The 27,376-nt window shown below is 52.6% G+C and overlaps 3 protein-coding genes across 12 annotated transcripts in view; 1 reads left to right on the top strand and 2 right to left on the bottom strand.

The window, feature by feature from the left end:
* RNF123 (ring finger protein 123) overlaps positions 1 to 7,982 on the top strand; it is a 34,178-nt gene extending 26,196 nt beyond the window's left edge. For 3 of the 7 annotated variants that reach the window (XM_023231439.1, XM_023231438.1, XM_023231437.1), the window contains exons 29-39: positions 144 to 231; positions 318 to 405; positions 498 to 582; positions 1,990 to 2,129; positions 2,237 to 2,425; positions 2,536 to 2,611; positions 2,842 to 2,926; positions 6,929 to 7,071; positions 7,218 to 7,312; positions 7,438 to 7,523; positions 7,602 to 7,722. In XM_023231439.1, coding sequence (XP_023087207.1) covers positions 144 to 231; positions 318 to 405; positions 498 to 582; positions 1,990 to 2,129; positions 2,237 to 2,425; positions 2,536 to 2,611; positions 2,842 to 2,926; positions 6,929 to 7,071; positions 7,218 to 7,312; positions 7,438 to 7,523; positions 7,602 to 7,722 — 1,196 coding nt within the window. Of the gene's footprint in view, positions 1 to 143; positions 232 to 317; positions 406 to 497; positions 583 to 1,989; positions 2,130 to 2,236; positions 2,426 to 2,535; positions 2,612 to 2,841; positions 2,927 to 4,812; positions 5,467 to 6,928; positions 7,072 to 7,217; positions 7,313 to 7,437; positions 7,524 to 7,601 lie in introns of those variants that run through there. The other 4 variants (XM_023231436.1, XM_023231440.1, XR_002735532.1 and 1 more) reach the window with 4 other exon arrangements.
* On the bottom strand, positions 7,952 to 10,446 carry GMPPB (GDP-mannose pyrophosphorylase B). 3 transcript variants are annotated; one of them, XM_023231455.1, is made up of 9 exons: positions 10,053 to 10,446; positions 9,846 to 9,926; positions 9,709 to 9,757; positions 9,428 to 9,570; positions 9,049 to 9,207; positions 8,882 to 8,960; positions 8,681 to 8,808; positions 8,415 to 8,597; positions 7,952 to 8,333 (listed from the first exon to the last, which is right to left on the bottom strand). In XM_023231455.1, exons 1-9 carry the CDS (start codon positions 10,179 to 10,181, stop codon positions 8,202 to 8,204), a joined length of 1,083 nt encoding a protein of 360 aa, XP_023087223.1. In that variant the 5' UTR covers positions 10,182 to 10,446; the 3' UTR covers positions 7,952 to 8,201. The 3 variants fall into 3 exon arrangements, with proteins under 3 accessions (XP_023087223.1, XP_023087222.1, XP_023087224.1); XM_023231454.1 differs by having other exon boundaries at positions 7,952 to 8,597; XM_023231456.1 differs by lacking the exons at positions 8,681 to 8,808; positions 8,882 to 8,960.
* Positions 10,447 to 10,775: 329 nt separating this feature from the next.
* Positions 10,776 to 25,337, bottom strand: IP6K1 (inositol hexakisphosphate kinase 1). Of its 2 annotated transcripts, XM_023231453.2 has the most exons (5): positions 25,210 to 25,327; positions 23,422 to 23,667; positions 19,830 to 20,011; positions 14,578 to 14,753; positions 10,776 to 14,131 (listed from the first exon to the last, which is right to left on the bottom strand). In XM_023231453.2, exons 3-5 carry the CDS (start codon positions 19,948 to 19,950, stop codon positions 13,598 to 13,600), a joined length of 831 nt encoding a protein of 276 aa, XP_023087221.1. In that variant the 5' UTR covers positions 19,951 to 20,011; positions 23,422 to 23,667; positions 25,210 to 25,327; the 3' UTR covers positions 10,776 to 13,597. The 2 variants fall into 2 exon arrangements, with proteins under 2 accessions (XP_023087221.1, XP_026303770.1); XM_026447985.1 differs by lacking the exons at positions 19,830 to 20,011; positions 23,422 to 23,667 and having other exon boundaries at positions 25,210 to 25,337.
* Between the last annotated feature and the right edge of the window lie 2,039 nt (positions 25,338 to 27,376).

Here is a 27,376-nt window from a genome sequence, read left to right as displayed (position 1 = left end):
GGCCCTACAGAGGGTACAGGAGGAAGGGGATGGGATGGCACCTCTGGTCGGCTTTCTTCTATGAAAAATGTGGCCAGGTGGGCATGAGACATGGGTCCAGGGCTCATGCAAAGCCCCTACTGAGGCACAGCGTCTCCCCGCAGACATCCGAGACTCACTGATGCAGGCCCTGGCCAGCTACGTGTGCTACCCACACTCCCTGCGGGCTGTGGAGCGAATCCCTGAGGAGCAGTAAGTGGGGCCTGGGGGGCACACACCCTGGCCACGAGCACCGTGCCCAGCCTCACCCCATGTCTCTCCCCTCCTTGCCCTCACAGGCGTATCGCCATGGTGAGGAACCTCCTGGCACCCTATGAGCAGCGGCCCTGGGCCCAGACCAACTGGATCCTGGTGCGGCTCTGGAGGGTAAGCCTGACTCAAGGGGAGGTGGCTGAGACTGGCTGAAGGGAGAGGGGGCCCTGTCCCGTTGACCTGAGCACTGATCCCCACCTCCACAGGGCTGTGGCTTCGGGTACCGCTATACACGGCTGCCACATCTGCTGAAAACCAAACTTGAGGATGCCAATTTGCCCAGCCTCCAGAGTGAGTATCTGGGTTGGCGGAGTCCTGGGCAGTGTAGGCGGGGGTGCTTACCCCCTACCCATGGGTTCTTTCAGATTCTCCACTTCTTCCAGCCCCTCTCTGGTTCCCCCACTGGGTCCCAGACTCCCTACCTGTCCCCTGGGGTTTCCACTTTCCCTGCTTCCTTCCAGCCCAAGGACGCTCGGGCTGGGACTCCCCCTCCCCCACCTTGCCCACAGTCCTACATGTGCCCTTTGGGCCTGGACGCTCTACATGGGTCATGGTGAGAGGCGGCACATCTTCCTGGCCTGCCGCAGCTCATGCAGACTGAATACTCTGTCCCTTGCCCTCGAAGCTAGCTCCCTGACCTCCAGCCTTGTCCCAGCACCATGTCCTTCTGCTTCTTTTTTGCTATCTGCTGGTGCCAGACCCTGGCCTTGGCTTAGGCCTTGGACACCTGAGTCCAGTGGGAGCACAGATTGGAGGTTGGCCAGATGCCCAGAGGGTATTCATGGGGGTCCCTGGAGGAAGGGACATTTAGTTGGGAGCAGAGGCTGTGCCCTCTCTCCAGAGTCCAGCAAAGTCTCATGAGCCCGAGGATTTTACCCTAGGCCTGGCCCTTGCAGAGTGCCTACCACACACTGTCTTCACCCTTCGTGGTGGCTCTTCTTGGCTCATGTAGTCTGTTTCTGCCCTTGTGGGCAGTGTTTTGATCTGAAGGGTGTCCCCAGAGAGGCTGAGTGTCTTGTGCTAAGTCACACAGCAAGTCCTTGCCAGTTGCTGTGGTCCTGCCTCCAGGGTGGAACTGAGCTGCAAGTGGAGAGCAGCAGTGGGGCCAGGCCCATCCTGCTGCTGCGGGAACTATTGATTTGCATCAAGCTGGTGGGGAGGTGCGCCGGGCCAGTTGCAGCTGAGGGCTCCGGTTACTGCTGCCTACCAGCCCAGACTTGGCGCCCACCACCTCGGCCATATGCCAAGGCCAGGCCAAGGGCAGCAGAGGACAGTAGAGGACAGCAGGTTTGCAGCAGGGCTCAGAGTAGGCTCTTGGAGGAGCTGGCCTTGGTGCTGGTGGGGAAGCGTCTAAGCTGCCCTGTCTAGGTCTGACCCTATCTGAAGGGTATGTGACCCAGAACTTGCTAAGGGTCAGGCTCTGGCTGTGTGGCTGATCCAGGCCTGGGGTGGATGGTGTGGTGTCGGAGCTGGAAACAACTGCAGCCTGGGGTTTGCCTCCTAGAAGGAGGGGACAGATTCTGTCCTAACTAACTCCAAGGCAGCTGTCACCCTGTCCCCTGCTTTCATGACCTGAGCATTCCTAGGGAGCCGTCCTTCTGTCCTTATACCAAAGTCTCAATGGGCGAGGACAGAGGCAAACAGGCAGAGGCCACTGCAGTGGAGTCCCTGATGATGCCACCTCCTGTCCCCCTGCAGAGCCCTGCCCCTCCACCCTGCTGCAGCAGCACATGGCAGACCTCCTGCAGCAGGGTCCTGATGTGGCGCCCAGCTTCCTCAACAGCGTCCTCAATCAGCTCAACTGGGCCTTCTCTGAATTCATTGGCATGATCCAGGAGGTGGGCTATGGTGGGGCCTCGTGGGTTAGGGTGGTGCAGGGGATGAGGCCTGGTCCCAGGCTAGAGCCAGGTGCTGACCGCTGCATGTCCACGTGTTGGTGGATCAGATCCAGCAGGCTGCTGAGCGCCTGGAGCGGAACTTTGTGGACAGCCGGCAGCTCAAGGTATGTGCCACCTGCTTTGACCTCTCAGTCAGCCTGCTGCGTGTCTTGGAGATGACTATCACACTGGTGCCTGAGATATTCCTTGACTGGACCCGGCCTACCTCCGAGATGCTGCTGCGGCGTCTTGCACAGGTGTGGCCATCTGGGCAACAAGGGTGGGACCCTCGGAATGCCCCATTCATCATTCCGGATGGGGTGGATGGCGCTCCCCATCCACCAATGGGCTCCTGCTCCCCTCACAGCTGCTAAACCAGGTGCTGAACCGAGTGACAGCTGAGAGAAACCTGTTTGATCGTGTGGTCACCCTACGGCTGCCTGGTGAGGACCTAGATGCCCTGCACCCCAACACACTACAGGCCTTGGTTCCTCTGCTAGGAACAGTGATGCCCGATTCCACATTCTACCCCCGGACAGCCAGGCTTGGCGCTCTGCAGCCTTGGCTCACCCTTCTGTAGGGAGGGCAGTGGGCAGAGTGGACCGTGTCAGGCCCGGAGTCCTTGCAGCAGGAGCGTGTGGGTGGCTCATGTCCTTCCTCCCCTTCCCCTCAGGCCTAGAGAGCGTGGACCACTACCCCATTCTGGTGGCAGTGACGGGCATCCTGGTGCAGCTCCTGGTGCGTGGCCCAGCCTCAGAGTAAGTGTTTGGGACCGTGGGCCCCTGTGGGAGCTGGGTGTGTCTGGTGAGAAGGGGCTGGACAGGGCCTCCTGGTACCTCAGTTTCCTCATCTGGAAAATGGACCTCAGTATCAGGTTTTGAGGCAGACGGAAGGTAGTGAGGTCTGAACGGCCTAAATAGGGGTCAGAGGGAGCTTCTCTAAGTAGGAGAATCTGGGACCCCAGCAGGACAGGTGGCCCTGGCCCACAGAGCCACTGGTTTATGGCCATGCCTCAGGCCGGGCATGGGAGGCAGGACTCCGGAAGGTGTGCCATACTGTGGTGGACAGGGCTAGGCCGCCGGGAGAGCTGAACACACACAGGACCGCCATTGCAAAGGCTCCAGCAATAAGCACGTGCTGCCTTTATTAAGAAACTCTGGAGCAGCGGGGTCCAGGATGGCCATGGGGGCCCCCAGCTCAGCCCTACACATGAAGGGCTCCCAGACACCCATTCCCTGCCCCCCTGCAGTGGGAGCAGTGAGATGCATGTGAAGCCAGGGCACCGCCTCAGCCATTAGGCTGAGACCAGTGCCAGCCCTTAAGAGGCCCCTGCTCTCGAGGGACATGGAGTTCCGGCTCGGCCCTCCCAACTTGGCCATGCTCTCCAGGCTTTTGGGGCTTTTTACTGCTGAAAAGCAGGGGCGCAGGCCATGATCCCCTTCACTGTGTCTTGTGAGCCCACGGAATGGGCTCTGCCTTCAGAACAACAGCTGGATGCCCCGGGCCAGAGAGAGCAGGGCCTCTGACTGGGGCTTAGGCCAGCCCCCCCAGGAGTCTCTTGAGGAGCCTTTCCTGCCTAGTGCCTGCCCCCCGGACTCTGCGTGAATCTGTGAAGCTTTCAGGCAGTTGGGAGGGAGTCCCATTTCACCAGAGGGCGGGCTTGTTTCCTCTTTCTGTCCTGGGGTGTGGGCGACATCTTCCTTCAGAGCCGTCGTCTTTTCCCTGTGGGCCCACTCCCTCCCACCCCCTTGGGAAGGGGAGATGACCCTGCGTCAGCTCTTCAGCACCACTCCTCGAGAGCTGCCTCGGCCCCTGAGGGTGGACAGGGGGCTCTGCTACAGAGGTTCTTCCACAGGCTGTAGAAGAACACAGCTACTTCCACGGCTGTGCTGTGTTGAAAGCCACAGGAGCCTGGGTCTCTCAGCCTCACAGGGCATTTGGGCACTAGGAAGTCCCCAGGAAAGCAGGCACTAGCATACCTTGCAGGGCCTGGGGCCTTTGGGTCCTGTGCAGGGGCAGAGCAGAAGGCAGGTTGGGGACTACAACCCCTGTCTCTACCAGTGAGTGAGAAGGCCCTTTGTGTTTCGAGGCCCATACAGGAAGCTGGGGGGCCAGGCACAGTGCTTCCCACCAGCATCTGCCAGTTCTCTGGACCGAAGCAGACAGCAGGGCGAGCAGCAAGAGGGTGGGGGCCCTGGGCAGTCTAGGTCGTTGTGGGACCCTCGGAGCCTGTGGAGCTAGCGGACTCAGAGCCAGCCTTCAGCTGCAAGCCTCCAGGGTTGCAGAGGTCAAATTCCTCAGCTACTGCCAGCTGCACGCGGCCATTGAGGCCCCTCCGGCCTGGCTCCAGAAAGACTACGTGCTTGTGGACGCTGGCCTTGCGGCTGGGTGCGTCTGGCGGTGTGGTGCTGAGTACTGAGGACTGTGCGCTCAGCTCGTGGAGCGGGCTGGGTGTTCGGGGCCAGCGGCGGCAGCGGCAGGCACGGCGGCAGCAGCAGCAGGGAGGGGCGAACAGGTAGAGCAGCACGAGCACCAGGCCCACAGCGCAGCCCAGCAGTGTGGTGAAGCCTGTGTTGAAAGCTTCGGGCTCTGGGCGCGGGAAGTGCACGCTCACGTTGTACTCGTGCGTCTGGTTGTGGTGCAGGCGGGGCCCAGTGGCCAGGCACACGAAGAGTCCGGCATGCTGCTCCTGCACGTTGCCTATGGCCAAGCTGCCGTCGGCCAGCACAGCGATGCTGCCATCGCGGGATCCTGGTGCCCTGAGAAGCTCCTGCTGCGGCGAAACCCAGGCAATGCGCATGGCCGGGACGCTGGTGTTGCAGTAAAGCCTTAAGGACCGACCCACCAGCGCGTACAGGTGCTCTTCCGGCCGCTCTAGGCCAAGAGCTGGGGCCGACGAGCAGTTCTCAAAGACGCGGCTGTGCTGGAAGAAGCGCACACGGGACGCGGGTACCTTGAAGGCCAAGCATATGTACTCGCGCGCAAAATCGCGCACGGCGCTCAGGCCCCGCTGGTGCCAGCGCTGTAGCAGGTGGTAGAGGCGGCAGTCGCAGGGCAACGGGTTGTTGTGCAAGTAGAGGCCGTTCTTGAGGAAGGCCGGCAGCGCGGCCAGCTCAGGTATAGAGATGTGTCCCAGCCGGTTGGAGGAGAGGTCCAGAGTAAGCAGGTGGGTGGCGCTCAGACCGTGCAGATGGTCGAAAGAGAACGAGGCAAGTTCGTTGCAGCCCAGGTAGAGATGGCTGAGCGCGCTCAGGCCGTGGAAGGCATGCTTGTCCAAGTGCACCAAGCGGTTATTGAACAGAAGTAGCTTCTCCAGCGCCCCCAGCCCGTCGAGGTCGTGGCGGCCAAGCGCCCGCAAAGCGTTAGATGATAGATCGAGCAGCCTCAGGCCGCTGGCATTGGCGAAGACGCCGCGACCCAGCGCTTCTAGTTCGTTGTGGCCTAGATGCAGGGCGCGCAGCTGGAAGAGGGGCGCCAACCAGCCAGGGCGCAGGCGCTGGAGCGCGTTGTGGCTCAAGTCGAGGTCCGCAGTAGCGGCAGGTAACTCGGCCGGCACATCCTGCAGCCCTAGGCCAGTGCAGCTTAGCAGGTCGGCAGCGCAGATACATTTGTGGGGGCAGTTGTGGGGCGTACGGGGCGGGAAACCCTCGGAGTCCGGGGTGCCTAACCCAACGCGCAGCATGCAGAGCAGTGCCCCCAGCAGCATCAACGAGGTCATGGCGGCGACCACCAGGGACAGGAAAGAGCAGCTCTGTGCGGGTCGCAGTTCCAGGACTCACCCACTTCTGCTCTAGTGCGACATGGGTGGTACCGGATGGCCCTTGCCGAGGAGGCGCGGCGGGTTCTGCCCGGTCGACGGCCCCTACTCTCCGGTTCCCAGGTTGTGAGGCAGGGCCGCGCTCCTCTCCGTGCTGTCTTTGGCTTCCCTAGCCCTCTCCAGGCGAGTTCCTGATCGGCTCCTAAATACTCCCCCCAGGGGCGGGGCCCAGGCTCCTATTGGTTCCCATTTGAGGAGGCGGGGCGGCTGCATCCCCTAGTGCCCAATGGCCCCGCATGACCGCCAGATGAGGAGTGAGCCCAACCCCAAAACCCCAGTCTGCCTTTGGCTGGCAGCTCTCCGCCGCTCCTTTTTCCTCGAGGAGTAAGAGGGGAGTCTGGAAGAATGTCTCCAAGGTGCTGTTAGTGTTTATTTGAAGTGACTTATTTGAGTGATATATTATGGGGCAGATGGACTCTATCTTAAGGTGGCTCCTCTGAGTCCTCTTAAAGTGGTACCCCACGCCGGGTGCGGTGGCTCACGCCTGTAATCCCAGCACTTTTGGAAGTCGAGGCAGGTGGATCACCTGAGGTCAGGAATTCAAGACCACCCTGGCCAACCTGGTGAAACCTCGTCTGTACTAAAAATACAACAATTAGCTGGGGGTGGTGGCGGGCACCTGTAATACCAGCTACTCGGGGGAGCTGAGGCAGGAGAATCACTTGAACCCGGGAGGTGGAAGCTGCAGTGAGCCTAGATCGCGCCATCGCACTCCAGCCTGGGTAACAGAGCCAGACTCTGTCTCGAAGAAAAAAAAAGGTGGTACCCCAGGCTGTGTGGCACCTTACTAGAATACAGGACTTGGGAAGCAGGGAGACGGAAAGGATGCAGGGGGGCAGTGATTATGTACAAGTCATGGCACTCCTCACTGGCAATCCCAATAGAGACTACTTCTAGCCAGGCCCCAAGCCTTCTGACTGCTCTTGCACCATCCCCTACCTAGGAGAGAGCGAGCCACATCAGTACTCCTGGCAGATCCCTGCTTCCAGCTACGCTCAATATGCTATCTCCTGGGACAGCCAGAGCCCCCAGCACCTGGCACTGCCCTGCCAGCCCCTGACCGGAAGCGCTTCTCCCTGCAGAGCTGTGAGTGGGCTGGTGGGGTGGGTCAGGGAGATCTGGGGCTGGATCGGGTCAGGAACCTTAAGAACAGCAGAGTCCTAGGCTGGGAATATTCAAAAGGCATGACATCCTCATCTACCTCTGCCGTGACACTACCTACCACTCCCCAGATGCGGATTATATCAGTGCTGATGAGCTGGCCCAAGTGGAACAGATGCTGGCGCACCTGACCTCTGCATCTGCCCAGGCAGCAGCTGCCTCTCTGGTGAGTGGGACCATGGTACACAGGTCCATGCCACTTGAATATGTGTGCACTCCTACATAGGCACAGTGGACATCCACATAGCCAGGCATCCAACTCCAGCCCACCCTACACTCTGCTCCCTGCAGCCCACCAGTGAGGAGGACCTCTGCCCCATCTGCTATGCCCACCCCATCTCTGCTGTGTTCCAGCCCTGTGGCCACAAGTCATGCAAGTAAGTGGTCCCCACAGCTTGATGGTGGGGAGAGCAGTAGGTACATGCAGGGCAGTCCTCATCCCCCTCCCGTTATAGAGCCTGCATCAACCAGCACCTGATGAACAACAAGGACTGCTTCTTCTGCAAAGCCACCATCGTGTCTGTAGAGGACTGGGAGAAGGGAGCCAATACGAGTACTACCTCCTCAGCTGCCTAGCCCTCACAGCCTGTGCCATCCTGGAACCTCCACCCTTGAACCCAGAGCCAGGCTGGGCCCTATTTATGAGCTCCCTTTGCCCTTCTCCTGTATCTGTGCCCCCCCACCCCGCCGCCACCACCACCACCACCACCACCACCACATCCAACCTCCTTGCCTGCCTGTATCCTCATTGGTGGGAGCCCAGCCATGGCCCTAATTGTGCCTGAGCTTGACTTTCAGTCAGGGCCACAGTCAGCATTAAATTATTATTCCATACAGCCCTGGCCCTGGCCCTTCTTGAGGGAGTGGGGTTTGTGGGGTGTGCCCAGCAGGGATCCTGCCAGATGATGTCCACATGAGAAGGCAGGTGTCCAACAGCTTCAGCTTCACCCAGTGCCCCCCAGACAGATAACAAGTCCAGGGTCTTCTGATGTGTCAGGCCAGCACTCCCCTTGCTGATGGGAAAACCGGGGCTCGGCCAGCCCCACTGCATCCCCTTACATGATGATACGAGGCTCTGGCACTGACTCGCCAATAGACTTGTGGGGCAGTACGCTGGCTCCGTTGAGGTAGAGCTCATCGTTAACTATGACGTCCTCACCCAGCACTGTCACGTTCTCCATGCGAACCTCCAGGAGAGGACAGGCCTTGTCAGGGAGGCAGGCACACTCCCTGCCCCTCTCCCCACCTGGCCCAGCCCACAGGCTTACCCACTGGCCCACACGGCAGCGCCAGCCCACAATGCAGGACTCAAGCCATGAATGGGAGCGGATCCGGGCATCCCGCAGCACCGTGCACCGCCGGATACACACACCATCCTCCACCACCACGCCAGGTCCCAGGCTCACATTGGGGCCAATGCTGCAGTTCTGGCCGATGCGGGCACTTGGGTCCTGAGAGTGGTGGGAAAAATACAAGTGGGCCACTTGTCTCCCAAGACTGAGGGGGTTAATGATGGGCTGGGCAAGGGCCTCACCACCAGCACGTTGCCCACAATGCCAGGGCCTGAGTACAGCCGCTCAGGCTGCTTCTGCCTCAGTGACTGCAGGAAGAGGCACATGCCAGTGAGGAAGTCCTTGGGCTGCCCAATGTCCATCCAGAAGCCTGTAGGGAGGGATGTATCAGGGCCCTCAGCCCAGCCACAGACCACCCCCACCCTGTGGCCTCCCTGCCTCACCCTGCAACTCCATGGCATATAGCTGCCCCTCCTTGGCCATAATGGGGAAGACCTCCTTCTCAATGGACGTAGGCTGCAGCTGTGGGAGTGGGCAGCTTGTGAGCAGGGTCATGGCGGTGATGGCCTGCCCCACCCCAGCCCACCGACAGCTGTCTCCTACTACACACCTGGATGCGCCGCAGCACCGCAGGGCTCAGGATGTACATGCCTGCGTTGATCTTATTGGACACAAACACCTGCGGCTTCTCCACAAACCGGTGAATTCGGCCTGTGTCAGCCTCACACACCACCACACCGTACTTGGAGGGTTCCTCCACCTTGGTTACCTGAATGCAAGGAAGAGGACCTCGGACCTAGTCCAGTGTTCCTGAGCCTTGATATACATGCCGTTCCAGATCTCAGAGACTCTGCCCCAAGTGCTTAAAGATAGATACATACGGCACAGCTCTGTACCCATAACATCCGAAGGCAGATGAAGGCTAGGGGGCAGGGGAGGCTGGGCATGGAGGGTGGACGTGTCAAGAGAAACAAGACCTGGCGCCTTACCAGGATGGAGCCCTCCTGGCCATGGTGCCGGTGGAACTGCACCATGGCTTGGAAGGGGAAATCGCAGATCACGTCACTGTTGAGGACGAAGAAAGGGTCTGCAGTCTCAGAGAGCAGGTCACGAGCCAGCGCCAGGGGCCCAGCTGGGGGGAAGGGACAGGTCACAACTTTGCTGGAGGTCTGAGTCCCTGGATTCAGGCTCAGCAGGTCCAATGCAGGCTGGGTCTTACCCTTTTCTTGGCCTTAAACCCTCCCCAAGGGACCTCTCTCTCTCTACTGACCTGTTCCCAAAGGCTCCTCTTCATGGGACATGGAGATTCGAATTCCCAGCTGGAAGGAAGAGGACCCCCAGTCAGGTTCTACCAGGATGGGAAGTTGTGTGGGGACCGAGGATAAGGGCCAAGAGTCCGTGCCTCACCCTCTGCTCCTGTGCCTTCATTTCCTTCTCCAGCACCTGCGACATGTAGCTCACGGCCAGGATCACGTGGTCCACGCCTGCCTGTCAGAACGCAGGCCAACGGGCGGGCTCAGTCAGAAGGTACGGGAGCCCCTGACCCCCTAGTCACTGGCCATCCCTAGTCCTGCCAGATCCGGAAGCGACTCCGATCCCGACCCAGGGTCTTACCGCAGCTAGCGCCTCCACTTGGTGCAGCAAGATGGGCTTATTGCAGAAGTCCACTAGTGGCTTCGGGGTGCTCAGCGTCAGCGGCCGTAGCCGCGTCCCATAGCCCCCCACTAAGATCAGTGCCTTCATCGCGCCTGCGGACGTTGAGGGGGTGTCCCGGGCTTTGAGGTGCCTGCAGCCCGTCTGGTCGGTCCCTGCTGCGCACTCCCAACGCCGTGCCCGGCCCCGCGCTCTTCACCAACCCGTCTGACCGACTCTGGCTCCACCTCGTCCGCCTAGTCGCCCTGACGCCGGATCCAGGGCCGCCACAACCCAGAACGCGACACCGGGTGGACTGCTGCTGGCCACGAACTCAGGCCGGACCCGGCGCCGGCAGTGACGCGAGCACCGCGGGCCAATCGGCTGCCGCGTACGTGGCACGGACACCGGCGACGGAGCGTTGGGGCGCAGCGCTGCGACACACGTAGCCAATGAGCGCCCGAGTACGCCGGGCTGCCATGGAGACCCGGGCCGGGACCCGCGGGTCAGCTGGCCATTGGCGGATCCAAAGGCGGAACTGGCGCCAAGGGTGAGGCCTACTTCCCTGCTTCGCGGGGTCCAGCAGCCGCCGGCCCCGCCCCGCCCCGCGGCCCGCCCCCACGGCCCGCCTCGCGGCCCAGGCCCGAGGGTGGGTGATCAGGGAAGGCTCCCGGGCCACGGGATTTTGACAAAAACAGACTCGCCTCCGTTTCTAGCGGCTTTATTTTTGACATACACGACCTCAGACACAAGCGGGGCGGGCAGCGCTAGGTGTACAGAAAGGAGCGGGCTCGGACCGAGCATCCCTCACGCAAGGTCCAAAGCAAACACAACTGCGGCGGGAGCCACGGGTTAGTGTCCGGGCACAGACCTCGGGCGGTGGGGACAGGCTTAGCTTCCAAGAAGAGGAGCAGAGAGCGATTCCCAGAACGCGGGGGCTTACAGTTCCCCGAGAAGCAAAAGAACCAGGTCCTTCCCAGGGTTGTCCATTTTTTTTCTCATTAAAATATTTTTTAAGTCAGCACAAACATAACCAAATCGTACAGCTTTAAAGTTCAAAGCAATCTGCATCTAGGGAACGTGCATGTGGTCAGGAGTGAGCGCGTGAACAGCAGCTACGGAACTAGCACAGACGCCAGGCCCCATGATGGGAATCCCCACGCCCATTGCACAGGCCCAGAGAGGGAAGGGTGGGGGTCCCTAGCAATTTGCTACACTGGTCCCCTTCCTCTTTTAAGCACCACCCGTCCCACCCCACCCTCAGGGGCTGGTGTCAGCTTGGCCCAGGGAAGCACTATAGAGAGGGGTCACCCGAGCACCCCAACCCATGATCCCATGTTGCACTTTGGTCCCAAGTTGGGGCTAAGGCAGGGCCTGGCAGGGAGAGGGCTCTGGCATGGGGCAGGGAGAAAGCAGTGGCAGACAGTATGCACACACACTTGCCCACTACCATTAAATAACAGGGCTGGGTCTCCAGGTGTCCAAAGTGCTGAAAAGAGGGGCCCTGCTCTAGGGGAGCAGCAGCAAATCCCAGGCCTTCCCACTCTTTGTAGTGCCAGGAAAATACTGAATGTAAGTGGCTGAAGCTTTGCTCGCTGTGAGGAGCAGCAGAATGTGGCAGCCTCTCCTCCCAGAATCTAGGAACCTGGGAGGCACAGGACATCCCCAAAAGGTCCCAAACAGCTCCAGACCCTATGTCTTACCCTCCACCCTACCAGGGAATGACTAAGTCTACACTAATGAAGGGCTACTGCCCCCATGGCTGAAGCCACGGAATGGTACAGGAGAAAACCGTAATTTCTGACCAGAAACAGCCAAGCTGTCCCTCCCAGCCCCAAAGAATGGGAACCTGCCCACCAGTGGCACCAGGGCCGGGGGCTAGGAGAGATGGCATCCATCAAGGAGCCCTTAAGAGGCTGCATCTCTAAGGACCAGGAAATGAGTCCATCAGTTACCAAGGCCTCTCACAGCTGGCAGGCTTACCTTTAATGCCAAACAGGCACTTGCCTAAAGTGACAATGAACAGTGGCCCTAGGCTCAAAGGAGAGGGTGCTAACCCTGGCAATGGCTGAAATCGGTGTCACGTCCTGGCCATCTGTTTTAGAAGCAGCAGGTCTGTGCCATTAAGGGCTGGCAGCCAAAATGACTAAAACCATGAGAAAGGAAGGATCACTCCGCAAGCCCTCACTGCCCCACTGTCAGTGTTGAGGGCCATATTCTAGGCCCACAGAAAGGGTGCTGGGTCAGCAGGGAAACACCACCAGTTTATTCTGCTATCAGGTCTTTATAAAAAGGCAATACCTGTGGAGGAAGGGCATGAGGCAAAAGCTCACCTCAGAAGTGGGAGTGTTCTGCTGAGGAAAGCATGAAGGAATGAGTATATACTAATGAACAAGGCTACACCCCAGAGGAAGGATCCCGAGGGACAGGGGCTGGCAGCTGGACACATGGACAAACTGATGGACCCAGGACTGATCAGACAAAGCTCTCATTAGCAGAATGTGGGCACCTGCACCCAGGGCCCATACCATGTCCCTGTGAGCAAAAAAGCTTAAAGTTTTCCCTCTAGGCCCAGGGCCAAGAGCACCTCACGAAGAGCTGCCACCTTGAATTTGGCCTGGGGAAATGAGACCCTGAGCGGACCACAGCCCTTGAGCCCTGGGAGGAGCAGCCCATCCAGCAGCAGCACAGCTGCCCAAACTTAAAGAAGACTCCCACCCATAGCACAAGAACTGCAAATACTGTCTGGGCCAGAGCCACCAGAGGCCCTGAGGCCTGCTAGGACACCGACTATCCCCCACTTCAGTGGGGTAGGAGGGAGTGGTCTTCTTAGGCAAGGGAACTTGGTGAGAGAGGCTGGCTGTTTCAGGAATAGGACAGGTGCCAACCTGTCACGTGCCAACAGGTACCTGGGGAACCCAGGGCCTGCCCTCTGCCATAAGTTGGCCTTAGCCCAGCTTCATGAATCTAGCCCCATACTAAGATCAGACCCAAGGATGGGTCCAGCTTTGTGCAGTCAGCCCTGTGGTGCCCTGAGGGCACCTATTAAAGAGCTAGCTGACACCCACAGCATAAGACCAGAAAGCCCCCAAGAAATGGGCACCCAAAGCCCTCTACTTCTGGGGAACAAGGGAAGAGTGGGCATGGAGGGGCCCTGCACCAGCCCAGGGCTTTACCCTACAATCAGCAGGGCCCTGCAGCCACAGACCTCAAAGATCTAGACAAGAGAAACCAATGTCCAAGGGTACCCTGTCCCTGCTGCCAAGCCCACCGGGCTTCCTAAGGCAGCCTGGACACACCAATCAAAGCCACAAAGCTGAGGAGCCTGGCTGAGAGGGCGTGTGGTCTACCCTCCTTCACTTTATATATATGGATTCCAGGCTACAGCTAAAAACATTTCTTTTAGTTTACACCAAAGAGAAATATAACCCTTTAAAAGCAAGTCTGTGTGTCCTCATGGAAAGTTCAGAACAATGGTCCCTGCCTGCGGGTGGAGAGGAAGGGGTTCTGGGGGCCCAGAACAGGGCCTACTGGTTCTCGTCCCGCATCTGTTCCATGATGCTGATGAGGTTCTCCAGGCCAAACACATAGCCTCTGTCCGGCCCATCATGCACGGTGGGGTCATCCCGGAAGCCCTTGAACGTGCTGTGTGCAAAGTCAATCATGCGGACATCCACCTTGGGCTGAGAGGAGGGACCCGCCTCGGGGCTGGTGTTGCTGGGGCTGGTGCTGGGGCCACAGGATGACGCCACCTCAGGGAGCACCATGTCCAGGTGCTTGAGACGCATCTCAGACCGGCGGTCCAGGCAGGACTCAGCCCGGCACTCCTTGCCATCATAGATGACAAGCAGGGAACTGGAGTAGAAGCGGTAGGAGGCCTGCCGCTCCAGCACAGCTTTCAGGCCTCGCAGTTTGCTCAGGATAGGCTCAAACAGGTCTCGTCGCAGGTCCAGGCCATTGTGCAGATATTGATACAGGGCATTGCGGAAGCCTTCAATGGAGAGCCCACGGCCATAGTACTTGTTCCTGCAGAGGTAATGCCCTGTGTCCAGCTGGTACACCTGAAACCCCAGGAGACAGACAGGGTGAATGTCAAGGAAGTCTGAAGAGCTCACAGTGCCCTGGGCAAGCACTGTCTGAAGGCACTTTGACCAACCTGAGTTTTTCTGCTCACCTATCTAAGTGGAACTGGGCAGGCCACATTCACCTTGGGTTTTCCCATTGCAGAACCAAGAGAAAGCAGTACCAGGCCTATGGGTTCCCTGCCACCAGCTTTGGAGCCCTCCTCCAACATCGGAACATCTTGTTGACAGTCAAGAGTCTTACGTGTCCCAATGTCAAAGCAGCAGGCTCTCACAGTGGTCCTGCACCTGAGGCCCATAGCAAGGTCAACAGGTAAGGACAGAAGGGCTCAGGAGGACACACTTGGCATAGAGGGCAGGCAGGTATGAGCACAACCCAAATCATGCAAGTGGCAGTACCTAGGCTCTGAGCAGAGGTAACTCACCTGCATGCCACAGACCCTGACGCCCAGCGTGGCTGATGTGCTCTGCTCGCATTTCCGCATCTGCCGGGCTGCCTTCTCAGCTGATGCGTCATCGCCATGCTGCCGCGTGCCCATCTTCAGGTCCAACACGCAGGGGTACTTGAAGTGGTGCACCACGTTCTCAAGCAGGAGGAACTCTGGGCCACGGTCAAGAAGAATGACAACCACACTCACCATCAGCCCCAGCCAGGAAAGCACAACCCAGTTTTTCTATAAAAGGGGGCTTTTACCTAATGCAGTATATACTTGTCTCAGAAACTCTCAAATGTGGGTTTCACACCACTGGCTTACTACTTCTTAACCAAAACAAACTATGGTAAAATATACATAAAATTTACTTCAGCCATTTTTAAGTGTACAATTCAGTGGCATGAAGTACATTTACTTTGTTGTACAACCATCACAACCATCTATCTCTAGAGCTTTTTCTTTTTTCTTCTTTTTTTTTTTTTTAGATGGAGTCTCACTCTGCTGCCCAGGCTGGAATGCAGTGGAGTGATCTCGGCTCACTGCAACCTCTGCATCCCAGGTTCAAGCTATTCTCCTGCCTCAGCCGCCTGAGTAGCTGAGATTACAAGTGCCCGCCACTACACCCGGCTAATTTTTGTATTTTTAGTACAGACGGTGTTTCACCATGTTGGCCAGGCTGGTCTCAAACTCCTGAACTTGTGATTCGCCTGCCTCAGTCTCCCAAAGTGCTGGGATTACAGGCGTAAGCCACCACACCCAGCTAGAACTTTTTCATCTTCCCAAAATGAAAAGAGATCCTCCCACTCTCAGCCTCTGGAACAACTAGGACTACAGGCATGCCTAATTTTTTTTTTTTTTTTTTTTAGATGGAGTCTCGTTCTGTCGCCCAGGCTGGAGTGCAGTGGCGCCATCTCCGTTCACTGCAACCTCTGCCTCAGGGGGTTCAAGCCATTCTCCTGCCTGTACCTGTTAAATAGAACTAAACAGTGACTCCTCATTTTCCCTCCTCCCAGCCCCTGGGAACCTCTAGTCTACTTTCTGTCTCTATAAATTTATCTTTCCTACGTATCTCACAAGTGGAATCATACAGTATTTGTCATTTTATGTCTGGCTTATTTCACTTAGCAAAATGTATTCAAGATTCATTTATGTTATAAGCATGTATCAAAATTTCACTCCTTTTTCTGGCTAAGTAATTTTCCATTGTATGTATATACCATGTCCTTTTTGTTGTTGTTTTTTGGTTTTTTAACCTAAGCTCTACAGTATTTTTATGTTTACTTTTGCTATTTTTTATTTATTTTTTTTAAGACGGAGTTTCGCTCATGTTGCCCAGGCTGGAGTGCAATGGCACTATCTTGGCTCACCACAACCTCCGCCTCTTGGGTTCAGGTGATTCTCCTGCCTCAGCCTCCCGATAGCTGGGATTACAGGCATGCGCCACCACGCCCGGCCAATTTTGTATTTTTAGTAGAGACGGGGTTTCTCCATGTTGGTCAGGTTGGTCTTGAACTCCCCCAACCTCAAGTGATCTGCCCGCCTTGGCATCCCAAAGTGCTGGGATTACAGGCATGAGTCCCTGCGCCTGGCCTTATTTATTTTTTTTTTTTTTAAGAGATGTGCTCTCTGTTGCCCAGGCTGGAGTGCAGTGGCTGGATCCAGAGCTCACTGTAGCACTGACCAACTGGGCTCAAGAGATCCTCCCACCCTCAGCCTCTGGAACAGTTAGGACTACAGGCATGCCTACTTTTTTATTTATTTATTTATTTATTTATTTATTTTTTGAGACAGTCTTGCTCTGTCACCCAGGCTGGAGTGCAGTGGTACAATCTCAGCTCACTACAACCTCTGCCTCCTGGGTTCAAGCCATTCTCCTGCCTCAGCCTCCAAGTAGCTGAGACTACAGGTACCCGCCACCACCCTGAGCTAATTTTTTGTATTTTGAATAGAGACAGGGTTTTCCCACGTTGGCCAGACTGGTCTGGAACTCTTGACTCCAGGTGACCTGCCTACCTTGGCCTCCCAAAGTGCTGGGATTATAGGCATGAGCCACCATGCCCAGCCACCTACCTAATTTTTAATTTTTTTTTAGAGACAGGGTCTCACTATGTTGTCTAGGCTGGTCTCGAACTCCTAGCCTCAAGTGATCCTCCCACCCTGACCTCCAAGTGCTGAGATAACAGATGTGGGCCACCACACCCAGCCTATGTTATCTTTAGATCTATCTTGCAGGCAATATGCAAACTAAAGATTTGGATACATCCCTCACCATCAGGTGAACCAAGGCCCTACTCAAGCCAGCACCTCGCCCAGGCCTAAGAAATAAGGAAGACATCTTGGTAGCACTACAACAAAAACAAGGAAACCAGATTCTAACATTCCCAAATAGGAATCTTTAGAAAAAACTGGATTTATTTTTTTTCTTTTTCTTTTTTTAGGATGCCATCTTGCTCTGTTGCCCAGGCTGGAGTGCAGTAGCATGATTTCAGCTCACTGCAACCTCCGCCTCCCAGGTTCAAGTGATCCTCCTGCCTTAGCCTCCCAAGTAGCTGGAACTATAGGCGCATGCCACCATGCCTGACTCATTTTTTTAATTATTATTATTTTTTTTTGAGACAGAGTTTCACTCTTGTTGCCTAGGCTGGAGTGCAATGGCACAATCTTGGCTCAATGCAACCTCTGCCTCTTGGGTTCAGATGATTCTCCTGCCTCAGCCTCCCGAGTAGCTGGCATGCACCACTACACCTGGCTAATTTTGTGTAGAGATGGGGTTTTTCTCCATGTTGATCAGGCTAGTCTCAAACTCCCAACCTCAGGTGATCTGCCGGCCTCGGCCTCCCAAAGTGCTGGGATTACAGGCGTGGGCTACCATGCCCAGTCAATTTTTTGTATTTTTAGTAGAGATGGGGTTTCACCAGGCTGGTCTCAAACCTCAAGTGATCCACCCACTTCAGCCTCCCAAAGTAAAGTGCTGGGATTACAGGCATGAGCCACCACACACCCAGCCTGGATTTATATTTCTGTCTTGCCATTTCTCACTAAATTTGAATAAGTGAATGAGACACAGACAGAGAGAGAGATCTCGTTCATTGGTTTCAAATACACACACACACACACACACACACACGTATTTTTTTTGAGACGGAATTTTGCTCTTGTTGCCCAGGCTGGAGTGCAATGGCGTGATCTCGGCTCACTGCAGCCTCCGTCTCCCAGGTTCAAGCAATTCTCCTGCCTCAGCCTCCCAAGTAGCTGGGATTACAGGCACACACCACTACACCTGGATAATTTGTGTATGTTTAATAGAGATGGGGTTTTGCCGTGCTGGCCAGGCTGATCTTGAACTCCTGACCTCAGGTGATCTGCCCGCCTTGGCCTCCCAAAGTGCTGGGATTACAGGCGTGAGCCACCACGCCTGGCCATATAAATATATATAAAATATAAATATATATAAATTTATCCCTTAATAGTTCTACAACCTTCTGCTCAAAGCAATCTATGGTCCTAATTCATTTACATACATGTCTTTATTCCAATATATCCCATTTGCAACAATCTTATCTTTGTACTTTTGTGTAAAGGTACAGACTTATCATATGTCTGCCAAAAGTCACTGGGTCTCATAGCCCAGGCCTCAAATCCATCCATAGAGTAATCACATCTTAGAGGATAGACACTCACCATCACTGTGATGATGAACATTTCATTCTTTTGAAAGTAACTTTGAAATTTGGCCTGAATCAATTCCGTTGCCTGCTATTACCTATAAACACATGATGGTAAAATATGAAGGAGGGTGTAGAAATATCTCAACACCCTGGAAGCATAGGCTCTGGAATCCTGCCTTGACCACTCACTACCTCTAGGCACAACACTTAATCCCCCTGTGCTTCTATTTCCTCATCTATAACATGGGAATGATGACAGTTCCTTCCTCAGAAGATTGCTGTGAAAATTAACTATGTACAAAAGGCTCAGCACACTTTCCCTCAGTTTCTTAGAATAATCAGTTGTTATTTGTCTACTACTTCAAAACATTAACAATTGTAAGAATTCCCATTCTAGGCCAGGCGTGGTGGTTCACACCTGTAATCCCAGCACTTTGGGAGGCCAAGGCAGGCGGATCACTTGAGGTCAGGAGTTCGAGACTAGCATGGTCAACATGGTGAAACCCTGTCTCTACTCAAAATACAAAAATTGGCTGGGCGTGGTGGCGTGCGCCTGTAGTCCCAGCTACTGGGGTGGCTAAGGCACGAGAATCTCTTGAACTCGGGAGGCGGATGTTGCAGTGAGCCGAGATTGCGCCACTGCACTTTGACCTGGGCAACAGAATGAGAATCTGTCTCAAAAAAAAAAAAAAAGGAATTCCCATGCCATGCCATAATACTTTCTTATCTTTTCTGGAGATGAGAGAGGGTCTTGCTGTGTCGCCAAGGCTAGAAGCTAGAATGTAGTGGATGCCATCATTGCTCACTGCAGTCTCGACTTCTTGGGCTCAAGCAATCTTCCCACCTCAGAGCTGGGACGACAAGCACACACCACCACATCCAGCTAATTTTTTTAGTTTTTGTAGAGATGAGGTCTCACTATGTTGCCCAGGCTGATCTCAAACACCTGGTCTCAAGTGATCTTCCTGCCTCAGCCTCCCAAAGTGCTGGAATTATAGGTGTGAGCCACCACGCCCAGCTATCTTTAACATTTTAAATCTATTTTATGGTGTTTATCATCAGATAAAAATCTCACCAAAGTCATATATATCACCCTTAAACTATTAATCCCTTGAGAGGGGAAAACTACACATGTGCAAACAAGCGCACACGGGCACATACACAGATCTCTGATTGTGGACATGATCAATATAGTACCACTAGCCACACTAGCCAAATGATTTAAATTTTAATAAAATAAAATTTAAATTAACTGCCTTAGTCATAGTAGCCACATTTTAGCCACTCAGTATGGCCAGTGGTCACCATACTGAAAAGCACAGACACAGAATTACAGACAGTTCTATAAGACAACACTGTTCTAGACCGCCAAGTTTTAAGCTTCAGTCTTATCAAATCCAAAACGCAGGAAAAAACATGTTGATGGAAGTAAACGAAGGAAGAGGAGCCTATGAAAAAAGGAGATGAAACCAAAGGGGGACCCTAGACAAAGACCTCAGCTATAGGCAGAATGGTGCCCCAACACATGACCCATGGACCCAGTAGACATTCCTGAAGGAGGGGCAACGAGGATACTGTAGAGCTTTCGGTCCTTGGACTCAGAGCGCATGCGGCTCAGCTGCTGCTTGTGACAGCGCAGGCTCCAGGGGTTATGGCTGATCTTCTCAGAACTCAAGCCACTGTTGCCATCTAGCATCTGGAAAGGGACCTCTGAGTGGCTGTGCAGCTCCACCTTCGGACTCTTTGCCTCCTGTGAGCTAAGAAGGAAGAACATACACATCACTAAGAAACTCAGGCAAGTCATCCTCTGGGGTCTCACTGCACAGGGCACAGGTCTGTCCATAACAACAGACCCACAGACCCTGCTAATGGGTTGCATGAAGGTCCCATGAGCCAATAAAAATGAGTAAATGTTACAAGTAGTGTTCTTCCTATGTCTCTTAAAACTATCTGAAAAATAACATTTTTGTCAAATTATGTGATGAAAATACCACTTCACATCCATTAGGATGGCTACCATCAAAGAAGAAAGTGGAACAAGTGTCCAGTATGTGAAGAAACTAGAACTCTCATACACTGCTGGTGGGAATGTAAAATGATGCAGCCACGAAAAAGTTTGGTAGTTTCTCAAAAAGTTAAACACAGATTATAACTCAGCAATTCCATTCCTAGGTATACACCCAAAAGAAATGACAAGGATCCAAACAGACACTTTACATAAACATTCACAGCAGCACTACTCACAATAAACAAAAGGTAGAAACAACCAAGCATCCATCAACAGATGAATGGATAAGCAGAATGTGGGATATACATACAATGGAATATTATTCAGCAATAAAAAGGAATGAAATTCCTATATATGCTACAACATATATGAAGTTGAAAACATTTTGCTAAGTGAAATAAGCCAGACACAAAAGGATAAATATTGCATCATTCTACTCATGTGAAGTAACTGCAAATCCATTAAGACAGAAACTAGAAAAGTAGTTGCCACAGGCTGGGGGAAGGAGGAATGGGGAGTTAGTTGCACAACAATGCGAATGTACGTAATGCTACCGAACTGCACCCAGCCGAGGAAGGAAATTTTATTTCTAAAATAAGTCAAGGCCAGGCACCATGGGTCACAACTGTAATCCCAACACTTTGGGAGGCCAAAGTGGGAGGATCACTTGAGCCTAGGTGTTCAAGACCAGCCTGGGCAACATGTCAAAACTCCATCTCTACAAAAAATTTAAAAATTAGCTGGGCATGGTGGCTTGTGCCTGTAGTTCCAGCCAGGTAGCCACTTGGGAGGCTAAGGTGGGAGGATCACCTGAGTCCAGGGGGCTGAGGATGCACTGAGCCATGATCATGCTACTACACTCCAGCCTGGGCAACAGAGACAGACCATGTCTCAAAAATAAATAAATAATAAAATAAATCAAACCACAAAGGAGTTTTTGTGAGAAAGCAACTTCAACTGAAAATACTGGAACTTTGCCAACAATTTCATTATGCCCCAACATAAAAATCTTTGCTTGAAGTAACCAACAATATTGTTTATCATACTGAAAGGCCAAGAAAACCACACTACTAGTGAAGCCATGTGCCCTGCAAATTACAGAGCAAGCCTGCAGCTCAGAGCAGAGGTGGAACATTACAGTAATTTCTTTTTTTTCTTTTTGAGACGGCGTCTCGCTCTGACGCCCGGCTCAAATGCCACTCTCCTCTCCAGAACTGCAGGCCTCTCCTCTAACTGTGTGGCATGAGTCACACAGATTCAAGCTAACACCAGGGCTGGTGTATGCTGGAAATGATGACCCTCCCCGCCAAGGGTCAGCTGTGCAACACTGGTGAAGAGGTAGTGGCAGAGACCCCACTTCCACCTAACTGAAAGTAAAGGAGCCCACCAGTGCCTCTCAGAATGATAAAACCCTTACTTTCTTCGGGTGAGAGCACTGCTGAGGCCATTCAAAGATGTCTTTTCTGTGAAACCCTTTAGGAAACAGAAAGGTGGACTTATTTGCCACGTAAACCCAAAGAAGTTCTCTGCGTCTGGATGAAGCCCCCACGATACTTGGTATCACCCTCGGTGTTGCAGCCCTGGCTCTGTGAAGAAAAAAGCCCCACCCCTGGAATGACAGTCTCTCTGCTAACAGGCCAGACAGTGGTATGGTCAGTACAGGTAGAGCTGTCACCTTCAGAGCAGGACCTTGAACCTGGACATAGGCAGACAGTGATGTTATTCTAGGTGATGTTATTCTATAGCTTTTCACCAAATGACTCATGAAGCAACCTCTGTACCTTTGGAGGACAATAAAAAAAGCCCACTCTAGGCTGGCGCAGTGGCTCATGCCTAGAATCCTCCCTCCAAGGTGGGAGGATTGCTTGAAGTCAGGAGTTTAAGACCATTCCGGGCAACAAAGTGAGACCCTATCTCTACAAAAAATTTAAAAATTAGCTGAATGCAGTGGTGTGCACCTGTAGTCCCAGCTACTTGGGAGGCTGAGGTGAAAGGATAGGATGGCTTGAGCCCAGTATTCAAGGCTGCAGTGAGTCACTGATGGTGCCACTGCACTCTAGTCTGGGTGACAGAGCAAGACCTTGTCTCTAAAAAGAGTGGGGGAAAAAGCCACACTGAGCACTGCTCAGAGAGAACCATCAACAGTCAGCTACAGACTTGGGGGAAAATTCTTTGTCACTTGAATGACCAAGTTAGGTCCCACAGACATTAGTCAAGCAGCAGCCTCTTGGAGAGTGAAGGGGAAGCACTAGAAGAAGTGCTTCTGTGGGCTGGAAGCCATCTGTCCAAAGAATGTTTGACATTTGAAGACCCTGCTTACTAAGAAGTGGATATGAAGCTCTCTACTTGCATGAAAGATGCAGACCTGGCCAAAGAGGATCTGCTGACTGAGGACACGGGAAATGACATATAACCCACTCAGCCAGTGTCTCATTGGGTTCTGTACTCCTTGACATGGGCGTATCCTTGTTCAACAAACTGAGTGAGGAGAACTGGAGTGTCCTGGGCCTTTACAAAGCTTCAGGGGCACAGGTATGTAGCATGTATTGGTGAACTGATCTGATATCACAGATGAACTATGTACTGTCATATCTAAGGAAATTCCCAATTTCAGCTTCTAAGTCAAGTCACAAAGCATCTTACTGAAACCTTTTTTTCCTGAGACAGAGTTTTTGCTCCTGTTGCCCAGGCTGGAGTGCAATGGTATAATCTCAGCTCACTGTAACCTGGGTTCAACCCTCCTGGGTTCAAGTGGTTCAAGTGATTCTCCTGCCTCAGCCTCCCAAGTAGCTGGGATTACAGGCACACGCCACCACACCTGGCTAAGTTTTTGTATTTACTAGAGACAGGGTTTCACCACGTTGGTCAGGCTGGTCTCGAATTCCTGACCTCAGGTGATCCACCCGCCTCAGCCTCCCAAAGTGCTAGAATTACAGGCATGAGACACCATGCCTGGCTCATAATTCTGTTATTTATTTTTTTTATTTTTACAATTCTGTGGTTTTTTTAGTGGATTCACAAGATTGTAAAACATCACCACCACCTAATTTTCAGAACATTTCATGACCCCAAAATCAAAACCATCACCATGAGCAGTCACTCCCTATTTCCCAATACTTCCAGCTCCTAACCACTAACAGAAAGCAACCACTAACCTACCTTTTCTCTCTATAGATTTGCCTGATGTGAACACTTTACATAAATGGCACTGTACATATGTGGTCTGTTGTGTCTGGTTTCTTTCATTTAACATAATGTTTTCATGATTCATCCATGTTGTAGCATGTACCAGCACTCCATTCCTTTGTAGGGCTGAGTAACATTCCATTACATAGATGTAGCATGTATTGTTTATCCATTCACCAGTTGATGGACACTTGGGTTAGCCAGAAACTGGAAACAACCCTAACAAAAATAACGTTAAGAACATTTTTGTACAAATTTTGTGGGAATATATGTATTCAACTCTTTTGGGTATATACCTAAAAGAAGAAATACTGGTTTAACTTTTGGGTTTTTTTTTTCTTTTGAGACGGAGTCTTGCTCTGTCACCCAGGCTGGAGTGCAGTGGCGTGATCTCGGTTCACTGCAAGCTCCGCCTCCCAGGTTCAAGTCATTCTCCTGCCTTAGCTTCCCGAGTAGCTTGGACTACCGGTGCCTGCCACCATGCTAATTTTTTTGTATTTTTAGTAGAGATGGGGTTTCACCGTGTTAGTCAGGATGGTCTTGATTTCCTGACCTCGTGATCTGCCTGCCTTGGCCTCCGAAAGTTCTGGGATTACAGGCGTGAGCCACTGTATCCAGCCTTTTTTTTTTTCCCCCTAAAGAGATGGGGTCTCACTATGTTGCCCAGGCTGGTCTGGAACTCCTGGCCTCAAAGGATCCTACCGTCTCAGACTCCTGAAGCATTAGGATTACAAGTGTGAGCCATAGCACTCAGCCTGGTTTAACTTTCTGAAGAACTGCTAAATTGTTTCCCAAGTGGCTGCACCACCTTACCTTCCTACCAGCAGTGTAGGAGGGTTCCAATTTCTTCACATCCTGTCAACACTTTTATTGTCTGTCCTTTTGATTATACCCATCCTAGTGGGAGTTCATATTAATTCTTGCATGAAACTATCAAGACACATAATTTGAGGCTGGGTACAGTGGTTCACGCCTATAATCCCAGCACTTTGGGAAGCCAAGGCAGGTGAATCACCCGAGGTCAGGAGTTCGAGACCAGCCCGGCCAACATGGTGAAACAACGTCTCCACTAAAAATACAAAAATTAGCTGGGCGTGGTGGTACACACCTATAATCCCAGCTACTCAGGAGGCTGAGGCAGGAGAATTGCTTGAACCCAGGAGTGAGGCAAGATGATGCCACTGCATTCCACTGCATTCCAGCCTAACAGAGCAAGACTCCATCTCAAAACAAAAAAAAAAAAAACATAATTTGAACTTACAAGAAAAATCAATTTCCAACACAATGGAAACTAAATTTTAGTTGCAGGGAAAGGGTTAATGACTGATATGATTCTCAGAGGTCTGACACAAAACCATTGGAACTCCTGTTTAGTTGGACTCATAGCCCTTGGGCTTGGACATCCTGCAGGTCAGAAAGCATTTGGAGCCTCGCTATGAACTAATGTATTTCAACCTTCTGTCCTGTGGCTGGCAAGACATAACAAAAAGCCAGAGAACCTTTTGTCACCAGCACAAGTGTCCCTGATTCCAAAGGGCTGAGAGAGCTTCACTTCCTCTCTCAACCAGCTATAGCCAGACTCAGAAAGTGGCATCACTGGGGTGATATGACACAGAGAAGAGGCTATACCTGTGTGGGTATCCCAAGAACACCAGTCATCTTATCCAACCTTGACCGTGAGCCCTGCTTCCCCATGATGTGTCAGGACTCTGGAGATGTCTTGAGTGCTTGTATCGGCAGGATGAGACATGTACCTCTTACCTCTCAGAGGTCTCAAGGGACAGGCTGGCTTTTTCCTCCTTGTGGTCACTGCCACTGCCTGACCGGTGCAGGCTCCGGCGGGAGTGTTTGCGCCGAGGTTGCTCCCGTTCTGGTGTGTCATCCTGTTCCACGGTCTCGCTTTCCACATAAGGATAGGCCACTAAGTTGATGTAACCATCACTGTCCCCCTCAAAACAGACAGATACCACGCCTGTTTAAAAAAAAAAAAAGAAAGGGAACTGGTAAACAAATGTCAACACAGGCTGAGTCTATGCAGCACAGACTGTCGGCACTCACTTGCCCACACAGCACGAAGACATCACCTGCCCTCAACCAACTACAGATCAATGTCAGAACAATGGCCAGCAGACAGCAACTTCCAGAAAATAGATGACCATCCGTCCCCAAGCTAAATTTGATGCTTACTTTTGTTCCTGGGTAAGTCTATGTTTATTTCCCCCTCTCTTATCTGGCCCTCTCCCTTTCAATTACTGACTTTTTGTAACATTCAAAAGAACCGTGTTCTCTAGGTGACTCCCACACCTGGCATGACTTAACCCTCTAGTTACGTAAGTGCTTTATGCTGCCATTTCCTGTGTGTGTCCTCCTTTAGATCTAGTTTCCTTCTGCCTGACAGTGTCAGCCAAAGGGACGTCAACACTTCTCCCTCCTAGAGGGTCCAAAAAAATCTGTGTTCTGCCCACACTGAGCATCAGGCTATCCTAGTCTCACTACACAGAACTTCCAGCCCTGGCATCTCGAAGATAAAACATCTTTCTGTTTGCCATGCTGTATCTGTAATAGTTTTTTGTGCCCATTTTAATCAAACAGGTTGTTTGTAGTGTCTTCTGGACCATAGTGAGTTAAAATACAAATAAGATTCTTCTCAAGTGTTCTTAATACAATTAAAAAATACATATATCCAGAAACTTGAGGAAGAGGTTTTGAAGGGAAAAAAAAGTAACTTGGTCTCACTTCCACATCCCACCTTTTGTCTGTCAGCTACATTTCTACTTTTACACTCTCAGATGTACACAGTTGGCTCTATAATCTGAAAATCAGTGAGAAGCATTTATGGTTTATTTTGTGTAGAGACAGGATCTCCCTATGTTTTGTCAACTTCTTTTACGTTGTAGAACAATTATTGGCTTAAAGTTCTTTATAGGCCGGGCGCGGTGGCTCAAGCCTGTAATCCCAGCACTTGGGGAGGCCAAGACGGGCGGATCACAAGGTCAGGAGATTGAGACCATCCTGGCTAACATGGTGAAACCCCGTCTCTACTAAAATATACAAAAAACTAGCCGGGCGAGGTGGCGGCCGCCTGTAGTCCCAGTTACTCGGGAGGCTGAGGCAGGAGAATGGCGTAAACCCGGGAGGCGCAGCTTGCAGTGAGCTGAGATCCGGCCACTGCACTCCAGCCCGGGAGACAGAGCGAGACTCCGTCTCAAAAAAAAAAAAAAAAAAAAGAAAAAAAAAAAAAATGAGCCCAACCATTAACAAAATCTCTCAAAACTTGCTGGGTGTGGTGGCTCACATCTGTAATCCCAGCACTTTGGGAGGCTGAGGTGGGAGGATCACTTGAGCTTGGGAGTTCGATATCAGCCTGGGCAACAAAGTGAGACCCCATCTTTACAAAAAATTAGTTGGGTGTGGTGATCCAGGCCTGTAGTCCCAGCTACTTAGGAGGCTGAGGTAAGAGGACTGCTTGAACCCAAGAAATCGAGGCTGCAGTGAGCCATGATTATGCCACTGTACTCTAACCTGAGTGACAGAGCAAGACCCTGTCTCAAAAAAAAAAAAAGCTGTCTACATCCAACAAGCAAAAGAAATCCTTTATGACAGAAATACAAATACTGGTTACCGTTGGGAATATCAATTGGATAGGGCACCAGATGGCATCCAGGAGTTGCTGAGGATGTTCTATATCTTTATCTGGGTGGCAGCTGCACAAGTATCTACAGATTGTAACATTTATTGAGCTATAACTCTGAGATCTGTCCATTTATTTTATTTGTATGTCATTTTTAAAAGTTTTCTGGCCAGGCATGGTAGCTTATGCCTGTAGGGGAGGCCAAGGCAGGAGGATCGTTTGAGATCAGGAGTTCGAGACCAGCCTGGACAACATGGTGAAACCCTGTGTCTTTTTTTTTTTTTTTTTTTTTTTTTT

This window comes from Piliocolobus tephrosceles, chromosome 2 (assembly GCF_002776525.5).
Source record: "Piliocolobus tephrosceles isolate RC106 chromosome 2, ASM277652v3, whole genome shotgun sequence".
Classification (NCBI taxonomy): domain Eukaryota; kingdom Metazoa; phylum Chordata; class Mammalia; order Primates; family Cercopithecidae; genus Piliocolobus; species Piliocolobus tephrosceles.
Note: the sequence above shows the minus strand (reverse complement) of the source record. Positions and strands in the feature narration are given on the sequence as shown.